This window comes from Crocodylus porosus, unplaced genomic scaffold (assembly GCF_001723895.1).
Source record: "Crocodylus porosus isolate Cpor-Errol unplaced genomic scaffold, CroPor_comp1, whole genome shotgun sequence".
In the NCBI taxonomy this organism is placed as follows: domain Eukaryota; kingdom Metazoa; phylum Chordata; order Crocodylia; family Crocodylidae; genus Crocodylus; species Crocodylus porosus.
This window is the reverse complement of record NW_017728922.1, coordinates 7,744,534-7,761,174: the sequence shown is the minus strand read 5'-3', so window position 1 is coordinate 7,761,174 and position 16,641 is coordinate 7,744,534. Positions and strand designations below refer to the sequence as shown.

The 16,641-nt window shown below is 45.7% G+C and overlaps 1 protein-coding gene across 2 annotated transcripts; it reads right to left on the bottom strand.

Moving 5' to 3' along the window:
* Nucleotides 1-260: 260 nt before the first annotated feature.
* On the bottom strand, nt 261-16,501 carry ADIG (adipogenin). 2 transcript variants are annotated; one of them, XM_019539692.1, is made up of 3 exons: nt 15,177-16,501; nt 2,380-2,675; nt 261-652 (listed from the first exon to the last, which is right to left on the bottom strand). In XM_019539692.1, the coding sequence occupies exons 1-3, from the start codon at nt 15,229-15,231 to the stop codon at nt 482-484; spliced, it is 522 nt and encodes a 173-aa protein (XP_019395237.1). In that variant the 5' UTR covers nt 15,232-16,501; the 3' UTR covers nt 261-481. The 2 variants fall into 2 exon arrangements, with proteins under 2 accessions (XP_019395237.1, XP_019395236.1); XM_019539691.1 differs by lacking the exon at nt 15,177-16,501 and adding an exon at nt 6,120-7,224.
* Nucleotides 16,502-16,641: the final 140 nt, after the last annotated feature.

Genomic DNA, 16,641 nt, shown 5'->3' with positions numbered 1-16,641 from the left:
TTCAAAATGTGAATTTATTACTGGTGAAAGATGTCCACTCAACCAACCACACATTTTCTTACTTGATCTAACTAAGTATATGTCAGTCTATATCTTGGGCTGAGGGAGACAGGCAGGAAAGCGAATCCAAGTAAGGGAGCAGTACAAGCACTGGACTGTAGGCAAGTCACTGTGGTCCTTGCAATTGGCCCACATGAAGGCAGCTGTGATGACTTGCATGGATGCCAATCCATAAGATTCTTTCTTTCTTTTTCCTTTTTAAGGAAACCACAAAGCAAAACTGATAAATTCTTAAACCTTTACTCCATCATGACAGCTCAAAGACACTGAACTGAGCAGGTTATTTTTCATGGCAACAATACCACTTGCTTTATTTGCACACCGTGGTCAGTCTCCCTTCAGATGAGCAACAGGCACGTTTTATCAATATGTTGCAGTGCTTTTACATCCCTCAGTGATGGAAACAGATAGCTCCGATTTCTCATTTCAGATAATCCCAGATTTTCACGACTCTTTCATTCAGCAGGACAAAAGGCTGAGCTGTGTAGATATCCAAACATAGTGGCAGCAGCTGACTCTTCAGGACATTAGCAATCTCAAGCAATTGGCAGCCAACATTCCAGATGAGAGACAGCAGCAGAGAGCAGAGTAGCTGATGCAGAAGAGGGGGAGAGAGTGTCTTAAACCAAATGGCATTCTTCAAGGGACAAAAAAGCTTGAAGATCAGAACAAGCATCTAGGTTCTTCCTCTTTCCCCATCTCACCCTACCAACCCAGCTGATGTCAGGCAACAATGGGCTGATTTAAATCCCAACCCTTCAATTATACTGATGGATACATTCCTGAAGATAAGCAGAGTCCCACTGAGTCTGCCTACAGGATCAACACACACAAGGCTAAGATCCATGGCAGGTTTATATAGGTGTATATTCAATATCAGTGCAGTGGAAGCCTGCAGTCAGCTGCTTTGTGCAGTGCATTGTGGGAATGATGCCATAGGTGGAAGACGAAAAAATTATTTGTGGGGGGCTGAGCCAGGTGGTGGGTGGCATGAGGGCAGAACGGCTATGAAGCCCCTAGCCCAGGGGCATCCCTGCGCCCAGCTGCTCTGCAGCGCTGGCCCCTGCAGCCCAGCCTGGTCCGGCCCCGGCAGCGTGGCATCCCAGGAGCTGGAAGCCATGAAGCCACCTGTCAGTAGCACCCGCCACTCCCAGTAGCTGGTGCCTGTGCTTGTGTATACTGTCTGCTGTTGTTGAGTACCAAAATTGTCTTGTAAAAGTGGTAGAAACAGGTCCGGGGGGGTCAGTACAGTCGAGGTCTTGGAACGTATCCCGATGGGTAACATTGTAAAGTGGGTTCCCTTTATGCAAATTCGAGTTATGTGCAGTTTTGCAGGAAAGAATGTACAGCGTAAGAGGGAGGAAAATATAGTATATATTCAGAAAGCATTTCCTATTCTACTGATTTGTCAAGACATCACAGGAGCAAGTGATGTCATAAATACTTGGAGTACAGAGAGTACCACATTCCATATTCCTGTCCCAAGTATCAAATGCACAATATTTCCAAGAATAAATGGACAAGACCTGAAATCAGGCTTCCCAAGTAAGCAAAGGAGTAAAATATTTTGATTTTGAAGACACAGAACGTATTTCTTATTTTAAAACGTATTTGTTCCATTACAAGGGATGTGGAACAGATTTTATGAAGTATGTATCAGCATAATGAAAATGAATGCATCAACATATTCTATCAAAGATGTATACAAAGTTGATTTTCTCATCTGAATCAAAAAAAAAAAAAAATCAAAGACAGAACTGCTGCTTATATGCTGTCTGCCTTTTAAATTACAGGCTCTTGGTAATGTGCAGGGTATTTTTGACTTATGACAGCACTTGTATTGTGCACTTTCAAAGCCTATACCTATGTCACCAGAAAGTCTGGCAGCAGACAGCAGCCGCTACCACTAATCCACCAGGACAGGCGCAAATCCTGCTATTTCTGGTTGCACTAAATTGTTTCATTCAGCAGCTGTAGCACCAGAGCATCCAAGGAAGGAAATAGCTGTTGACTGGAACACAGCAACCAGAAAAAGGTACAGAAGCATCTGCATGCTGCCAGGTGGCTGCAGAAGACTTGGACTACTTGGCAAAATTACTTCATCTTTGCCATCTAAAAGAACAAGCTGACCACTACAGGGGACTATTTGGGGGCAGACGCACAGTTTTTCTAGCAGAACTCTAGTAGGCAGAACCTTGTAGTGTAGACTAAGCCTTATTTTACACTTTTAACTGTCACGCAAGACAGAAGCTACTCCAAATGTGCAAGAAGTTTAAAAAATAAAACAAAGCCAAATAGCAAAATGGCTGTCCCACTTACCGTCACAGCAAAATACAGGGTATTCTTCTCATAGCAACATGGTCTCATTCCCAGCCCCCAAAACAGAGAGTCTGAGATTGCAGCAAAAAGGCTTTTCAGTTTTGGACTCTGATAAGCAGACTTGGGCACTCGTTGCCCCACAGGTGCACTTGACTGTATATCCTTTGGGAATTTGGTATCAGGCATCTGTCTCCAGCCTCTCTCTCTTGCAGCTTCATTCTCAAATTTAGGGTCAGCATTCCCATCAGACTGATCAGAGGATGGCTCCCTCATTACTCTGATATGGGGTAACTGGGCTGAAACACATTTTAAACAATTAAGTGTGAAGTAACTTTGTGAAATAGGGGTGGCAAAAAAATAGTATTCCACGCCTCTGCTACTTGAATACTAATATGCAACAGCTATGTTTAAAATATAGCTCTGGTGGAATGTGAAAAGCTACACTATAAAATTTTAAATGTACCATCACAGATATTTTCATTTTAAATGTATTCAGGTTACAATTTAGACATTTTTTTCTTCTCTCCGACTACACATCTTACAAGTTCAAGTCTGAGTCCAGGTGGGTTCTTCTAAGTCATCACCACTAATAAATAGTACACAATTTGCAATCCAAACTAGATGGTCCCAATAGTACGAGTCTCAGCAAGTATAACTAAGTAGATTTTAGTAGGCAATGCTGCTGGACTATCCTCCAATTTGCACCTCACCTCACCCCATAGTTGTTCCAACTCCACACTACACTAGCTAAAAGGATACAACCAAATGAAGATGTAATTAAGAGGAAGACAGTCTCAACATAACCATTTTACAGGCCCCGTTTCTACAAATATTGGAATACATGTGTATATCCTTACACAAGTATTTAAACTGACTTAGAATTACTTGCGTTTAAAGCATGCGTGCAAATACATACCGGACTGGAGTAATTGCAATTATTCTAGTGGCAGAAATGTTTTATATCAATGCACTTTAAATAACATCATCAAGGAGCACATCTGTGGGGGGCAGCAGGGGAGATCATGCTCGGGGCAATCAGCATGGGTTCATCAAAGGCAGGTCCTGCCAGACCAACCTGATTGCCTTTTATGACCAAGTAACTAAATCCTTGGATGATGGTGTCTCTGTGGACGTAGTCTTTCTGGACTTTAAGAAGGCCTTTGACACTGTCTCTCACCCCATCCTCATCAATAAATTAAGTGACTGGGGTATTGATGCCTGCACAGTTGGATGGGTAAAAAATTGGCTGATGAGGCACACCCAGAGAGTGGTGGTGGACAGGCTGTACTCAAACTGGCGAGATGTGAGCAGTGGGGTACCCCAGGGCTCGGTCCTCGGGCCCGTGCTGTTTAACAGCTTCATCAGCAACTTGGATGAGGGGGTGGAAAGCCTGCTATCCGAGTTTGCTGATGACACGAAGATGTGGGGCGAGGTGGACACACTTGAAGGGAGAGAGAGGTTGCAACTAGATTTAGAGAGACTACAAAAGTAGGCAGATGAGACTAGCATGGGGTTCAACGTAGACAAATGCAGGGTGCTGCACCTTGGGAGAAGGAATCCACAGCATGCATACAGGCTGGGGAGTTCTCCGCTTGAAAGCATAGAGGCAGAAAGGGATCTCGGAGTCATTATTGACTCCAAGATGAACATGAGCCGCCAATGCCAGACCACAGCCAGCAAGGCCAGCCATACCTTGTCATGCATCCAAAGGTGCATCACAAGCCGGTCCAGAGAGGTGATACTCCCCCTCTGTGCGACTTTGGTCAGGCATAAGTTGGAGTACTGCATCCAGTACTGGGCGCCGCACTTCAAAAGCGATGTGGCCAGCCTGGAGAGGGTTCAGAGGAGGGCCACCCGCTTGGTGAGAGGGCAGCAGGACAGGCCCTATGAGGAGAGACTGAGGGACCTGAACCTGTTCAGCCTCAGCAAGGAGACTGAGGGGGGACCTGGTGGCTGCCTACAAACTCATCAGGGGAGATCAACAGCAAATAGGAAGAGCCCTTTTCTCCCCAGCACCATCTGGGGTGATAAGAAACAATGGTAATAAGCTGATGGAGAATAGGTTTAAGTTACAGATCAGAAGGCAATTTTTTACAGTTAGGGTGGCCAGAATCTGGAATCAACTTCCCAGGGGAAGTGGGTCTCGCCCCCTACCTTGGGCAAATTCAAGAGGAGGTTGGATGATCACCTGTCCGGGGTCTTGTGAACCCAGCATTCATTCCTGCCTGTGGCAGGGGGTCAGGCTAGATGATCTGTTCAGGTCCCTCCTGACTCGAGCTACTATGAACTAGGTTTTGCAAGGGTAATGTTTCAAGTCACCAAAATGCTGTTACCTAGAACAGCCAAGTCTGCAAAGGACAACACACAATGGAAATGCAGTATAGTTAATATAGTTATTGCACTAGATTTTGCTTACGGAAGGTGTATACAGTCTTTGACTTTGGCTCACATTCTGACATTCTCGCAGCACCATTTCCATGCCAACCGACTAAGTTTGTGTTACCATAGCCACTAAATGATCTAATTGACTTCTGAATAGATATCACAGTTCAGTTCAATTAGCCACAGTGGTAAGTTTGGGGGTTAACAGAGCAGGTACTTCTGTTTACCTGGTAACCAGAAGCCACCAACATATAACGTATACTTGCCCTGGTTAGACTAGAAAGATATCAGTTTTGCAATCCTTGACGGAAAGCAATCAACCCATACAATCAATCAAACACATTAACAAGTGCTTCCTTCAGAATATCTGCACCTACAGCATGAAAAAAGTTTTGAATCTGTTTCAGAGCACAGAGAACATATAATCAAAATGAAGCATTGTGCATGCACATGTGTGCAATTGTAAGAAAAGAAAAGGAATTATAATCTTCAATTATAAGTAGCTTTTGCTCCCCTGCTGCCAGGCTAACCAACAAAATCACCATCACTCCTCATATGAAACCTACTAAACAGCAAGGCCCCACAATAATCAAGGCAGGCAGACTAAACCCATGAGAGCTAAAGGCATGTTTTATGTAAGATTTTATTTTTATCCTTCTTATTAGCACATTGCCATAAAGGCAGAATCACTGTTTCTGAACCTTCAGCTGATTCCTTCCTCCAGTTGCTCGCACTCCAAGATTCCAGCAAACTAACAGGGTCTCTCATCTCTTTGAAGAGATCAGCAAGCCTGCCATTAGGCCAAAACAATGCTCATTAGCTGTAATCATTTTAGAAGGAGACAAAATATCAATAGTGAATCATAAGGTGAAAGAAACACACAAAAATAATAAAAGCATGCACCTTTCTCTCTTGCTAATGCTTCCTTTCAGCCCTCGTGTTGTTTGACTAGGCACCAGTGCTGGCACCCGTGAACAATATCCCAAGTGAGCAAGAAGGAGGATAAAGTCAGATTAGCTGAGGTTTCACCATAAAAACAATCCACACACAAAAGCTTTCTCCAACTCCCTTCTATCCCTGAAAAAGCGATGATTTAATTTAAGATTAACCCTCCCCACCACCACCATAAGAGCTCTCCCACCAAGCAGCAACACATCCCTCTAGTCAGATTTTTATACCTAACACAAGTTAAATTGAGTTTGATTTGCCACATAGTATCACTTGTTTCAATATGAAAACTTTTGCCCTTGTGAGAGAAGCTGCATCCACCTAAAAAAGCCACACAGAATCCTCAAAGGAAAAGCTAATGCTTAAAATCTCTGTGCAAAAGCATTTATATATCTAATACTAAAACTTACCTTCATTGAGTAAATGCTGCAGCCAGATAATCAGTAAGATCAGCAGTAACCCAAATGGCAAACAAAACCAAAAGAAAAGCACATGAAATGTCAAATCATTTACCAAAGGAACCAGAGGATACTTCATAGCTTGTTTCAGGTCAAGCTAGGATTAAGCAGCTTACTTACTCTGCTTCAGAAACTACTTTTCATAACTCTTATTACATCACAGCATTAGTCACAAGAAGACTTTGATGACATTCTTAGCACAGCTAATCTGAAAAAACAGTCCCTCTGCTGTCCAGGAAGGAAACAAAAAAGACTGAGTGTAGAATGAGAATGAAAAATTAGAAACCATCTGATTTAACTGCAACTGATTAGTATCAATCGAATACAAATTAAGACAGCTTCAAAACCTGTGAAAAATGTAATCGAAGGTATCAATGCCTCATATAAAATAGGTGACAAAACACTTTAGATGATTAGCATACCTTCCAAGAAAATAAGTCAATAAAACAAATCAAACTAATAAGAAAGCAACAGAAAAGAAGAAATTGTGCATTCGGTTAAAATTCCTTATGTTAATCTCTTTCATTTGGCATCAACAAAAAGTCAAATGAACATCTTTAACTTTTGCTCTATATTTGACATTTAAGGTTCACCCATTTTTTATATTAGTCAATCAGGACAATAATTGTCTATTCTACTTTTTTCTTTTCTTCTTGTAAGCCAGGCAAGATGATTATTTTCATAGGAAACATACTTGTAAACTAACTTTTAATTGTAAGTGATTTTGTATAGTACTTAAAACAAGAACTGAGACCTCTCTCTGATGCTGACCAATTTTGTAACTGAGAGCAAAAATCACTTAACCTCTCAGTGTGCATTTCTCCATTAGTAAAATAAATTACCAACCACTTACCTCACAGGGGGGTTGTGTTACTTAATTAATTGCTTGTATAGCACTTAGAAAACCTCACATGAAAGAGACTATCTGTGTGTGCACTGTTAACAACTACATGCATTTAACGTTCCTGTTTGTGAATATCTATGTATGGTTTTATATAATATGCTATCAAATGGGGCAAGTGAACAGGGGAAGGCAGTTCACAAGTCAGTTTGCCCCCCACCCCAACTCTTTGACAGAGAGCCTTCAAGCTTGGTGAGAGGAAGCAGGGAAAAATGAACCTTTCAGGACCAAGGAAAAGTAAACAGACCACCTTACAGACCAGCTTACTAAGGCAGTGGCGATGCATTGGGGGTGCACGGGGTACACATGCACCCCCTGACAGGCGGGGGGGGGACAGGTGGGAGCACCAGTACCCTACCTGTGAGCACTGCAGCTGCTTCTGGTAGCATCACTGCTGCTTCACAATTAGCTGTGCCCCACCCCCACCAGTGAGATTGGCCATGGGGCTCCCTATCGGTGCGACTGGCCAAGGGAGGGACTCCCCCCTGGTCGATGACTGGTCACTGGGGGGGGGGCACGTCCCCCCCCGGCTAAGGTGGCACCAGTCATCCATGTGCTAAGGAAGGTGCTCTTGGAAGAACGGCAGTAAGAGAGAGAAAGCAGATTCTAGGCAGGACCGCTCACCATCACACTTTCCACCCAGGTCTGGGTTTGGCACTGTGGAAACTCTGGCTTGCAGGTTCCTTCCAGTGACTGCCAGGTCAGGGGGTGCCTGCAATGTGAGCAGTGCCTCCTGGTGGTGTCTCTGAGGGAGCAGGCAAGAAAGCTAGAGGAGGAGGTGGTAAGGCTCCAAAGCATCCTTCACCATGAGGAGTTCATCGAGTTGATGCTGGAGGAGACCTCCAAGACTTTGGAGGAAGAATTGCCAAGGGCAGCACTAAGGAAGGGAGAAGACATGGACTCTGAGGAAGGTGGAAGCTTGTGACCTCTGGCAACAAGCAGGACTCTTCATCTCCACTTGCAGGAGTTTGCCTGGAGAAGAGCTATGGAAACCTAGCAATAGAGGGGGAGTACAATGTTCCATTGGTGGAAGACAATGGTGGGGATGAACAAGACCACTGCCATCAGAAAGAAGTGATGGGTGGTGCTGAAGACCCCCTTCTGCGGGGGACAGAGACATCCGTCTGCCAGCCTGACCTGTTGTCTTGGGAGGTCCGCTGCTTGCCCAGAGCATGGATCTGAGATGTCATGGATGGATTACCAAGACTCATGAGGCCCTCTGACTACTACCCCATACTGCTCATCCATATGGGTACCAATGATACTGCCAGGGGATACTCTGAGCCAATCAGAACTGACTACAGGGCTCTGGGTGCAAGGGTGAAGGAGATGTGGGCTCAGGTGGTATTCTCCTCAATCCTTTTGGTCAAGGGAAAGGACCTGGGCAGGAGTGGGTGCATCCTGCAGGCCGAAGCATGCCTGCTCAGGTGGGGTTGCCAGCAGGCCTCTGGCTTCTTTGACAATGGGATGATGTTCCAAGAAGGACTGCTAGGAAGAGATGGGATCCACCTGACAATGAGAGGGAAAAGCTTCTTGACAGACAAGCTTGCTAACCTTTAAACCAGGGTTGCTGTGGGATGGAAACCAAAGCCCTGAGGTAAGTAGGGAAGTGGGTCACCTGGTGGAAGCACAAACAGGAGTGGGCAACAGGGGAGGCATTCTCATTGTTCCTGAGAAATAAGGGCAATCGGCTAGTTACCTTAGGTGCCTGTACATGAACACACACAGCTTGGTTAAAAACCAAAAGGAATTGGAAGTCCTTGTACAGTCACAGAATTATGACGTGACTGGAATAAAAAAGACTTGGTGGGAGGTTGCATAACTGAAGCACCGCCACAGATGGGTATAAACTATTCAGGAAGGACAGCCAAGGAAGAAGAAGAGGAAGAGTTGAACTTTATGTAAAAGAGCTGTATGATTGCTCAAAGCTCCAGTATGAAACTGGTGAAAGGCTTCTTGAAAGTTCTGGGTTAGGGTCAGAGAGGAGAGCAACAAGAGTGATGTTGTGGTGGGGGTCTGCTATAGGCCACCAACCAGGTGGATGAGGCTTTCTTCAAACAGCTAGCAGAAGTTTCCCCAGTTACAGGCCCTGGTTCTCATGAGGTACTTCAATCACCCTGACATCTGCTGGGAGGGCAATACAGCGGTGTGCAGGCAATCCAGGAACTTTTTGGAGAGTGCTGAGGACAACTTCCTGGTACAAGTATTGGAGAGGCCAACTAGGGGCCATGCTCTTCTTGACCTGCTGCTCACAAATACAGACGAATTGGTGGGGAATGAAGTCTTGGATGGCAACTTGAGCAGCAGCAACTATGAAATGATTGAGTTCAGGATCCTGAGGAAAAGAAGGAAGGAAAGCAGCAGAGTAAAGACCCTGGACTTCAGAAAAACAGACTTTGACTCAGTCAGGGAATTCATGGGTCAGATACCCTGGGAGGCCAGTCTGAGAGGGGAAAAGGAGTCCAGGAGAGCTGGCTGTACTTTAAAGAAACCTAACTGGAACAAACCATCCTGATGTGCAGGAAGACTAGTGAGTATGGCAGAAGACCGGCTTGGCTTAGCAGGGAACTCTTCATTAAGTTAAATCACAAAAAATAAGCTTATAAAAAGTGGAAACTTGGACAAACAATGAAGGGGGGATATAAGGGTATCACTTGGGCATGCAGTTATGAAGTCAGGAAGGCCAAAGCACAATCAGAGTTGCAGCTAGCAAGGGATGTGAAGGGTAACAAGAAGGGTTTCTACAAGTATGTCATTAACAAGAGGAACAGGGAAAGTATGGGTCCCTTACTGAATGCAGGAGGCAACCTAGTGACAGAGAATGAGAAAAAGCTTGAATTACTCAATTCCTCTTTCTCCTTAGTCGTCACAGGCAAGGTCAGTTCCAAGACTACTGCACCCAGCAGCACAATTTGGGGAGGTGGTGGGCAGCCAGCTGTGGTAAAAGAAGAGGTCAGAGACTATTTAGAAAAGCTGGGCATATACAAGTCCATGGGGCCAGATGGGATGAACCCAAGGGTGCTGAGGGAGGTGGCTGATATGACTGCAGAGCCATTGGCCATCATATCTGAAAACTCATAGTGATTGGAAAAAGTCCCAGATGATTGGAAAAGGGCAGTGTCCATATTTAAGAAAGGGGGAAAGGACGATCCAGGGAACTGCAAACTGGTCAGCCTCACTTCAGTCACTAGAAAAATGATGGAGCAGCTCCTCAAGGAATCCATTTCTAAGTACTTGGAGGAGAAGGTGATTAGGAACAGTCAGCATGGATTCACCAGGGGCAGTTCAACCCTGACCAACCTGACTGCCTTCTGTGATGAGATGACTGGATGTGGGGAGATCAGTGAATGTGGTGTACCTTGACCTTATCAAGGCTTTTGATATGGTCTCCCACAACATTCTTGCAGGCAAGCTCAGGAAGTACAGGCTGGATAAGTGGACTGTAAGGTGGACAGAAAACTGGCTGGGGCATTGGGCTCAGAGGATAGTGATCAATAGCTCGACGTCTAGTTGGCAGCTGGTATCAAGTGGAGTTCCCCCAGGGTCAATCCTGGGACTGGTTTTGTTCAATATCTTCATCAATGACCTGTAAGATGGCACAGAGTGCTCCCTCAGCAAGTTTGCAGATGACAAGCAGCTGGGCGGGGAGGACTAGGATTCAGAGGGACCTCAACAATTAGAGGATTAGACCAAAAGAAATCTCATGAGGTTCAACAAGGACAAGTGCAAAGCCCTGCACTTAGGATGGAACAATCCTATACACCAATACAGGCTGGGGGCTGACTGGCTGGGCAGCAGCTCTACGGAAAGGACCTGGGGTTACAGTGGACAAGAAGCTGAATTTGAGCCAACAGTGTGCCCTTGTGACAAACAAGGCTGATGGTATACTGAGCTGCACTGGTAGGAATGTTGCCAGCATATCTATTCTGCACTGGTGAGGCCACATCTGGAGTACTGTGTCCAGTTTTGGTCCCCCCACTACAGAAAGGATGTGGACAAATTAGACAGAGTCCAGTGGAAGGCAACGAAAATGGTTTGAGGGCTGGGGCATGTGTCTTTTGAGAAGGAACTAGACTTATTTAGTCTAGAGAAAAAAAAGACTGAGAGGATTTCACAGCAGCCTTCAACTACCTGAAGGGTGGTTCCAAAGAAGATGGAGCTAGTCTCTTCTCAGTCATGGCAGATGACAGAACAAGGAACAATGGGCTCCTATACATGTGCAGGAAGTCAGTGCCAACATACTGGAAACCCAGTGCGTTGGAGCAGACTTGATTAATCAAGTCTGCTGGACAATGGAAATAAATGTGCTCCAGCAGACTCCAGCATCACGTGTATTAGCATCCCTGCACTGAAAAATTGTGGCAGGGCACTTTGAACTCAAGCTCGTTCAATGAGCTTTAGTTCAAAGCACCCCGCTGCCATTTTACAGCACAGAGAACACTGATACACGTGACACTTGGGCACTTTTAATTAAAAGCACTCACTAATTAAAGCACCCCCCATACCTACTGAAGCATGTGTAAAAATCCCCAATAGTCTCAAGTTACATCAAGGGAAGTTAGATATTAAGAACAACTCTCTCACAAAGAGGGTAGTCAAGCTCTGGAACAGGTTACCCAAAGATGTAGAATCTCCATTCTTGGAGATTTTTTAAGATCGGCTAGATAAAGCCTTATCTGGGATGATATATTTGGGGATCATCCTGCTTTGAGCAAGGGGTTGGACTAGATGACCTCCTGAGGTCCCTTCCAACCCTAATTTTCCATGATTCTATATCTGTCCCTTTGAAATTAGTCTTTTAATCATGAGATCTCAATGTGCTTTACAAATTCTCATTAATTAAACCAGATACCACCCCTGTACAGTGGAGAATTCCTATTATTCCAACTTTGTATATTGGGTAAGCACACAAATAGAAATTAATTAAATCAACTTTCAAAGATGGCAAATCCCTGCAGCTCCCATTGCCCATAGTGGAAATCCTAAATATTTCTGAAAATCAAGCTACTAATGACTCGTCTACAACTGCATGGTGAGTCAAGGATAGGCAGAGGAACAGGATCCAGGACTGCTGACTCAGTCTTCATTCTAACAACACCTCTCCAGTCACAGTACACCGGAGTTTAATTAAATATTTCTAAAGAAAAAAAGTAAAGAATAAAAACTTGAGCCATAGCATTATAGATTCATAGATGATTGGATCAGAAGGAACATAAGCAGATCAGAGTCCTTAAAAAGGTTTGGTTTTCATGATTTTTAGCTGGAAGGGCTGGAAAGAAAATCATAGAGACAGGAGTCTCTAGTCTGGGTATGGATTCACAAGACTTTACCTGGGTCTGGGCTTGCAGCTTGGGTACTCAGATTAGTTAAACCCATCGGCAAGCATCCACACTCCAGAACGATACTCTTCTCATACCCATATAACTCATGCTGCAATAGGCCAAGTGAGGTGCTAGGATCTCCATCCCTAGACATTTATGAGAGCAGGTTAGAGAGACATTTGGCTGAGATGGTTTTTATTCAGGGAAGAATCCTGTCTTGAGCAGGAGGCTAGACTGCACGACCTCATTAGGTCCCTTCCAGTCCCACTTTCCTATGATCTCTAGGAGCATGTTCTTCAATTCATAATGCCTCACTAACTCGAGTTTTTCTACAAATTATTTTGTGGTGCCTCGTGGAAGAGTTCATCTGTCCTGAGCCATAAATCTCACAAATGGCAGCTTTCTCAGTACTAGCAATTGACTTGCCCACACCAAATGATTCAGCCCAATGGTCTCCAACCTTTTTAAGTACGAGATCACCTTTGGCATTTAAAAACAACCCAAGATCTATCATGCATTGTCGCCACCCCCCACCCCTATCCCAGCAGGTAAGTCTGTGGGGAGGGAAGAGTGGGGCAGATCGAGGCAGAGAGAGAAAAAATTATTAGGGGGTGCGCCTTCCCGGCAGGTAAGTCCCACACAGCTGGGGTCCCACTCAACTTACCCCTGCTCCTGCCTCTGCAGCACTGTCCCTCGCTACAGGGACCTCAATCTAGCACCTACCCCTTCCCTCCTCCATGAACTAACCTGCTGGGCTGGGGCATGTGTGTGCATACACACTGGCGCTCAGCCCCTCACCCCAGCCTTGGATCGACTCCAAGAGGCTCCGAGATCTACCAATGGATCAAGATCCACTGGTTGGAAGTGGCGATGCATAGCGGGTGCACGTGCACCCCGAGAGCACTGGTGCACCCCCTGACAGGCAGCGCTCCCTGCTTCAGCAATGGGCAGGAGGAGCAGGTGGGAGCGCCAGTGCCCGCCACTGCGAGTGCCGGCCAGGGAGTGCAAGTGCTGGATGAAGTGCCATGGGCCACTTCTGGGAGTGCTGTGACCCCTTCCTGGTCAGAGCGACCACCTGCGGGGGACCTCTCCCCCAGTCAGCAAGACTGGCCATAGGGAGACCCCCCAATCACTGACTGGTCGCTTGGGGGGCATGTGCCCCCTGACCAGTCACCCATGCTGATTGGTGACCACTGATTTAGCCTCTCACCTCAGTCAGAGACAGTCAGCTTCCAGATAATAATATTAACCCAATTCTGGACTGGTATAACTACTCTCATTTGTGTATCCTTTCATTATTACAGTTTATATGAACATGGCCAAAGCTATCGTTCCTGAAATAATTATAGAAGGTGCCTGGGGAAGAAAGAGTCTCTAAACTGTGCTGGGCTACTGATAGCATTTATGTGCCTATAATTTACCTACCACAAGGAGCACAAGAATATGTCAACTGCAGAGGATACTACTCCATCATTCTGCAGGCCTTGGTTGACCATAGTAGCATGTCCATGAACACCTACATGGGATACACAGGCAGAATACATGATGCTAGCAGGCTACGGAGTTTTGGTGTGTACCTGTTTGGACAAGAAGGAACCTTATTCCTAACTGTTAGCACGTTTAGTCAAGAAGGCATCTGTGCCTATTTTAAGAAACCTTTAAAGAAACCTTCAAATGCCCACTGCCTTTTTCAGTGTGTCTAGTAAGCAGCTGCAGGATTGCTATGAAAAGTTAATTTGACTGACAGAAAAGAAGACTGTACTGCCATTTGCATATCAATGTGCTTGCAGTAATTGGTACTGTGGCATGTTGCATCCTGTACAACAATTGCAAGGAAAAAGGAGATTGCTTTTAATGGGACTCAACTCATGACCCTGCTGGCTTGCAGGACCTCCCCAGGCAATCACAAAATGCACTCATCATCCCTGCACCTAAATCGAGATAAGAAAGACAAATAAGGGTGGCCTTGTGTATCCACGATTGCATTGCATGAAAACACATATGAGGAACCGGGATACCATGGGAAGGAAAGCAATCAATTTGTTTGCTGTGTTTTTGATGCAGTTATAAGAGAATATGAGAGTTCTACAGGAGGCTTTGGATGCAAATCTCCTGTCTCCTTCTCTTTTCCCAAGATCTCATATGACCACAGTGACTGCAACCCAAATTCTCAAGCATCATCTGCCAGGAGTGGGTATAAAGTGGGTGAATCTTACCAGGATACTGTACTAACATGAAGTTTGCTAACAACAAAACAGCATTCCCAGACTCCTCAATTCCATCCCACTCTTACAATGCGTCCATCAGAAGGCCATGTACGACAATGACCAACCAAGGAATTTTTTCCATTCTCTATAGCCAATGGGACTTACAGAATACAGGCTTTTAAAAACTACACCACTGTGCTTGTACCAACCTAACAATACTTTAGTATGACAAAGGTATAAACTGGGAGCTATGTGTGTGAAGACAGACTCATGCTTTTTATTCCTGTAATCTCAGCTTTGAGCAATTGCTTTTAGCAGTGATCCATTTACTCACAGTTAGAATAACTCACTAGTAGTAGGTTTAATATTTTTCACACTTTAAATCCATCTGGGATAACATGTTTTAGGGGAAGGGTAATGAAGGAAAAGTGCAGGGGAAACACTAAGGCTGGTACTATTGGTATCCTTCATTACAATAATTGCCTTAGTCAACTCGGTACATCCCCACAAGCCCTTTCCCCTTTGTGCTGTAACTTCCTCTGTCCCCGCAGCAATAACAAAGTTGGCATTAGTCTCTTACCCATATGTAGCTGAGTCCAATGCCACTTCCTCTCGACTCCGTTCCTCAGGCTCATCTCCAAACAGTTCCTTGGACTATGGATCCCAGGATGCCCACCTGTCCGTACCAGATCCACGTCCTGCTCGCAGCATATGGAATTATCATTAAATGAATATGGACAGAGATTAAAGAGGTGACAGACCAGGAGTGAGACTCCTACAAAGGCACTACTGTTAGAGAGTTAGCATAATTCAGTGAGGAAGGCACTGAATAGGGACCTGAATTCTCTCATCAACTGTCACACATTGCTGTGTGACTTTGGGCAAGACACTGTCCTTCTTTGGGTCTTGTTTATTCAGACCAGTGGTGCTCAACCTTCTGGCCCTGCAGGCTGGATAAGCTGTGCCAAGTCAGTCTGCAGGCCGGATCTGGTCCGTGGTCCTGATCTCACCAGGCAGGGCTGGCTTGGTCAAGGCCTGATCCCATCACCTGGGGCTTGGTAATGTGGAGGTGGGGTCGAGGTAGCAGTGTTACTTACTGCTGCACCCCCACTACCGACTTTCGGGACCCATGGGGAGCCCCACTGACCAGATGGCATGGCTCTGTAAGATGGATGCGGCGCATGGACTGGTGATTGAGCACCTTTAATTTAGCCTAATTTTGTTGACCACAAGCTGTCTTCAGATGCAGCTGGCAACAGTGGAGGGGATTCTCCTTTTTCTCTTGAATCCCCAGATCCTGAACTCATTGTTATCCTTTCTCTCATTCACTAAGTGGCTAAGTGGCTTCTAGTCCTTTGGGCTGTGGTGAAAAACAAGCGAGCCCCCCGAGAGCCTGCCCCTGAGCGTCAGCGGTTCTCAACTTTATGCACCTTATGCCCCACCAACTATTTTGTCAAAAAAACCTGGTCCCACCATGATAAAAACCAAACCCCACTTTCCCCAAGAGGCATATTTCTACGTTTACATGCATTGTAGGATCATATTAATCATGAATAGAAATGTTCAAATGAGCTCAAGTCCCGACAACCTTCGCACCCCACTGACTGAGAAACATGGCCCTAGAGGTGCACGGACCAAAGGCCGCGGTCGCCGGCAATCCATTGAATGATCTCTACGGCAGCTCCTTGAACGCTCATGGATGGGTCTCGAGGTGATGCTCAGACCCATGTGCAGAAAAGGAAGGTCTTTCCACGGGGGAGAGTAGGCTGCAGGCGGGGACGACTCTGCTTTTCCTTCTCTCTGCTGGTATTTTACTGTGGGACGAAGTTCTGCTCCAGTTCATAGCTATGGATGCATTCACCGACACACCAGCATAACGAAACGGGCCCGTGTGTACTTGCCACAGGCGACGTTTTGCACGAGGCCGAGCCCCTTGCGGGTGAGCACCCAGCACCTCCCGTCGGCGCAGCTCTGCCTCCCCCGGGGCCGCGCGGCCTTCGCTGCCGCGGCGGCGGAACGCGGGAGCCGGGCGCGGTTGCGGGCCG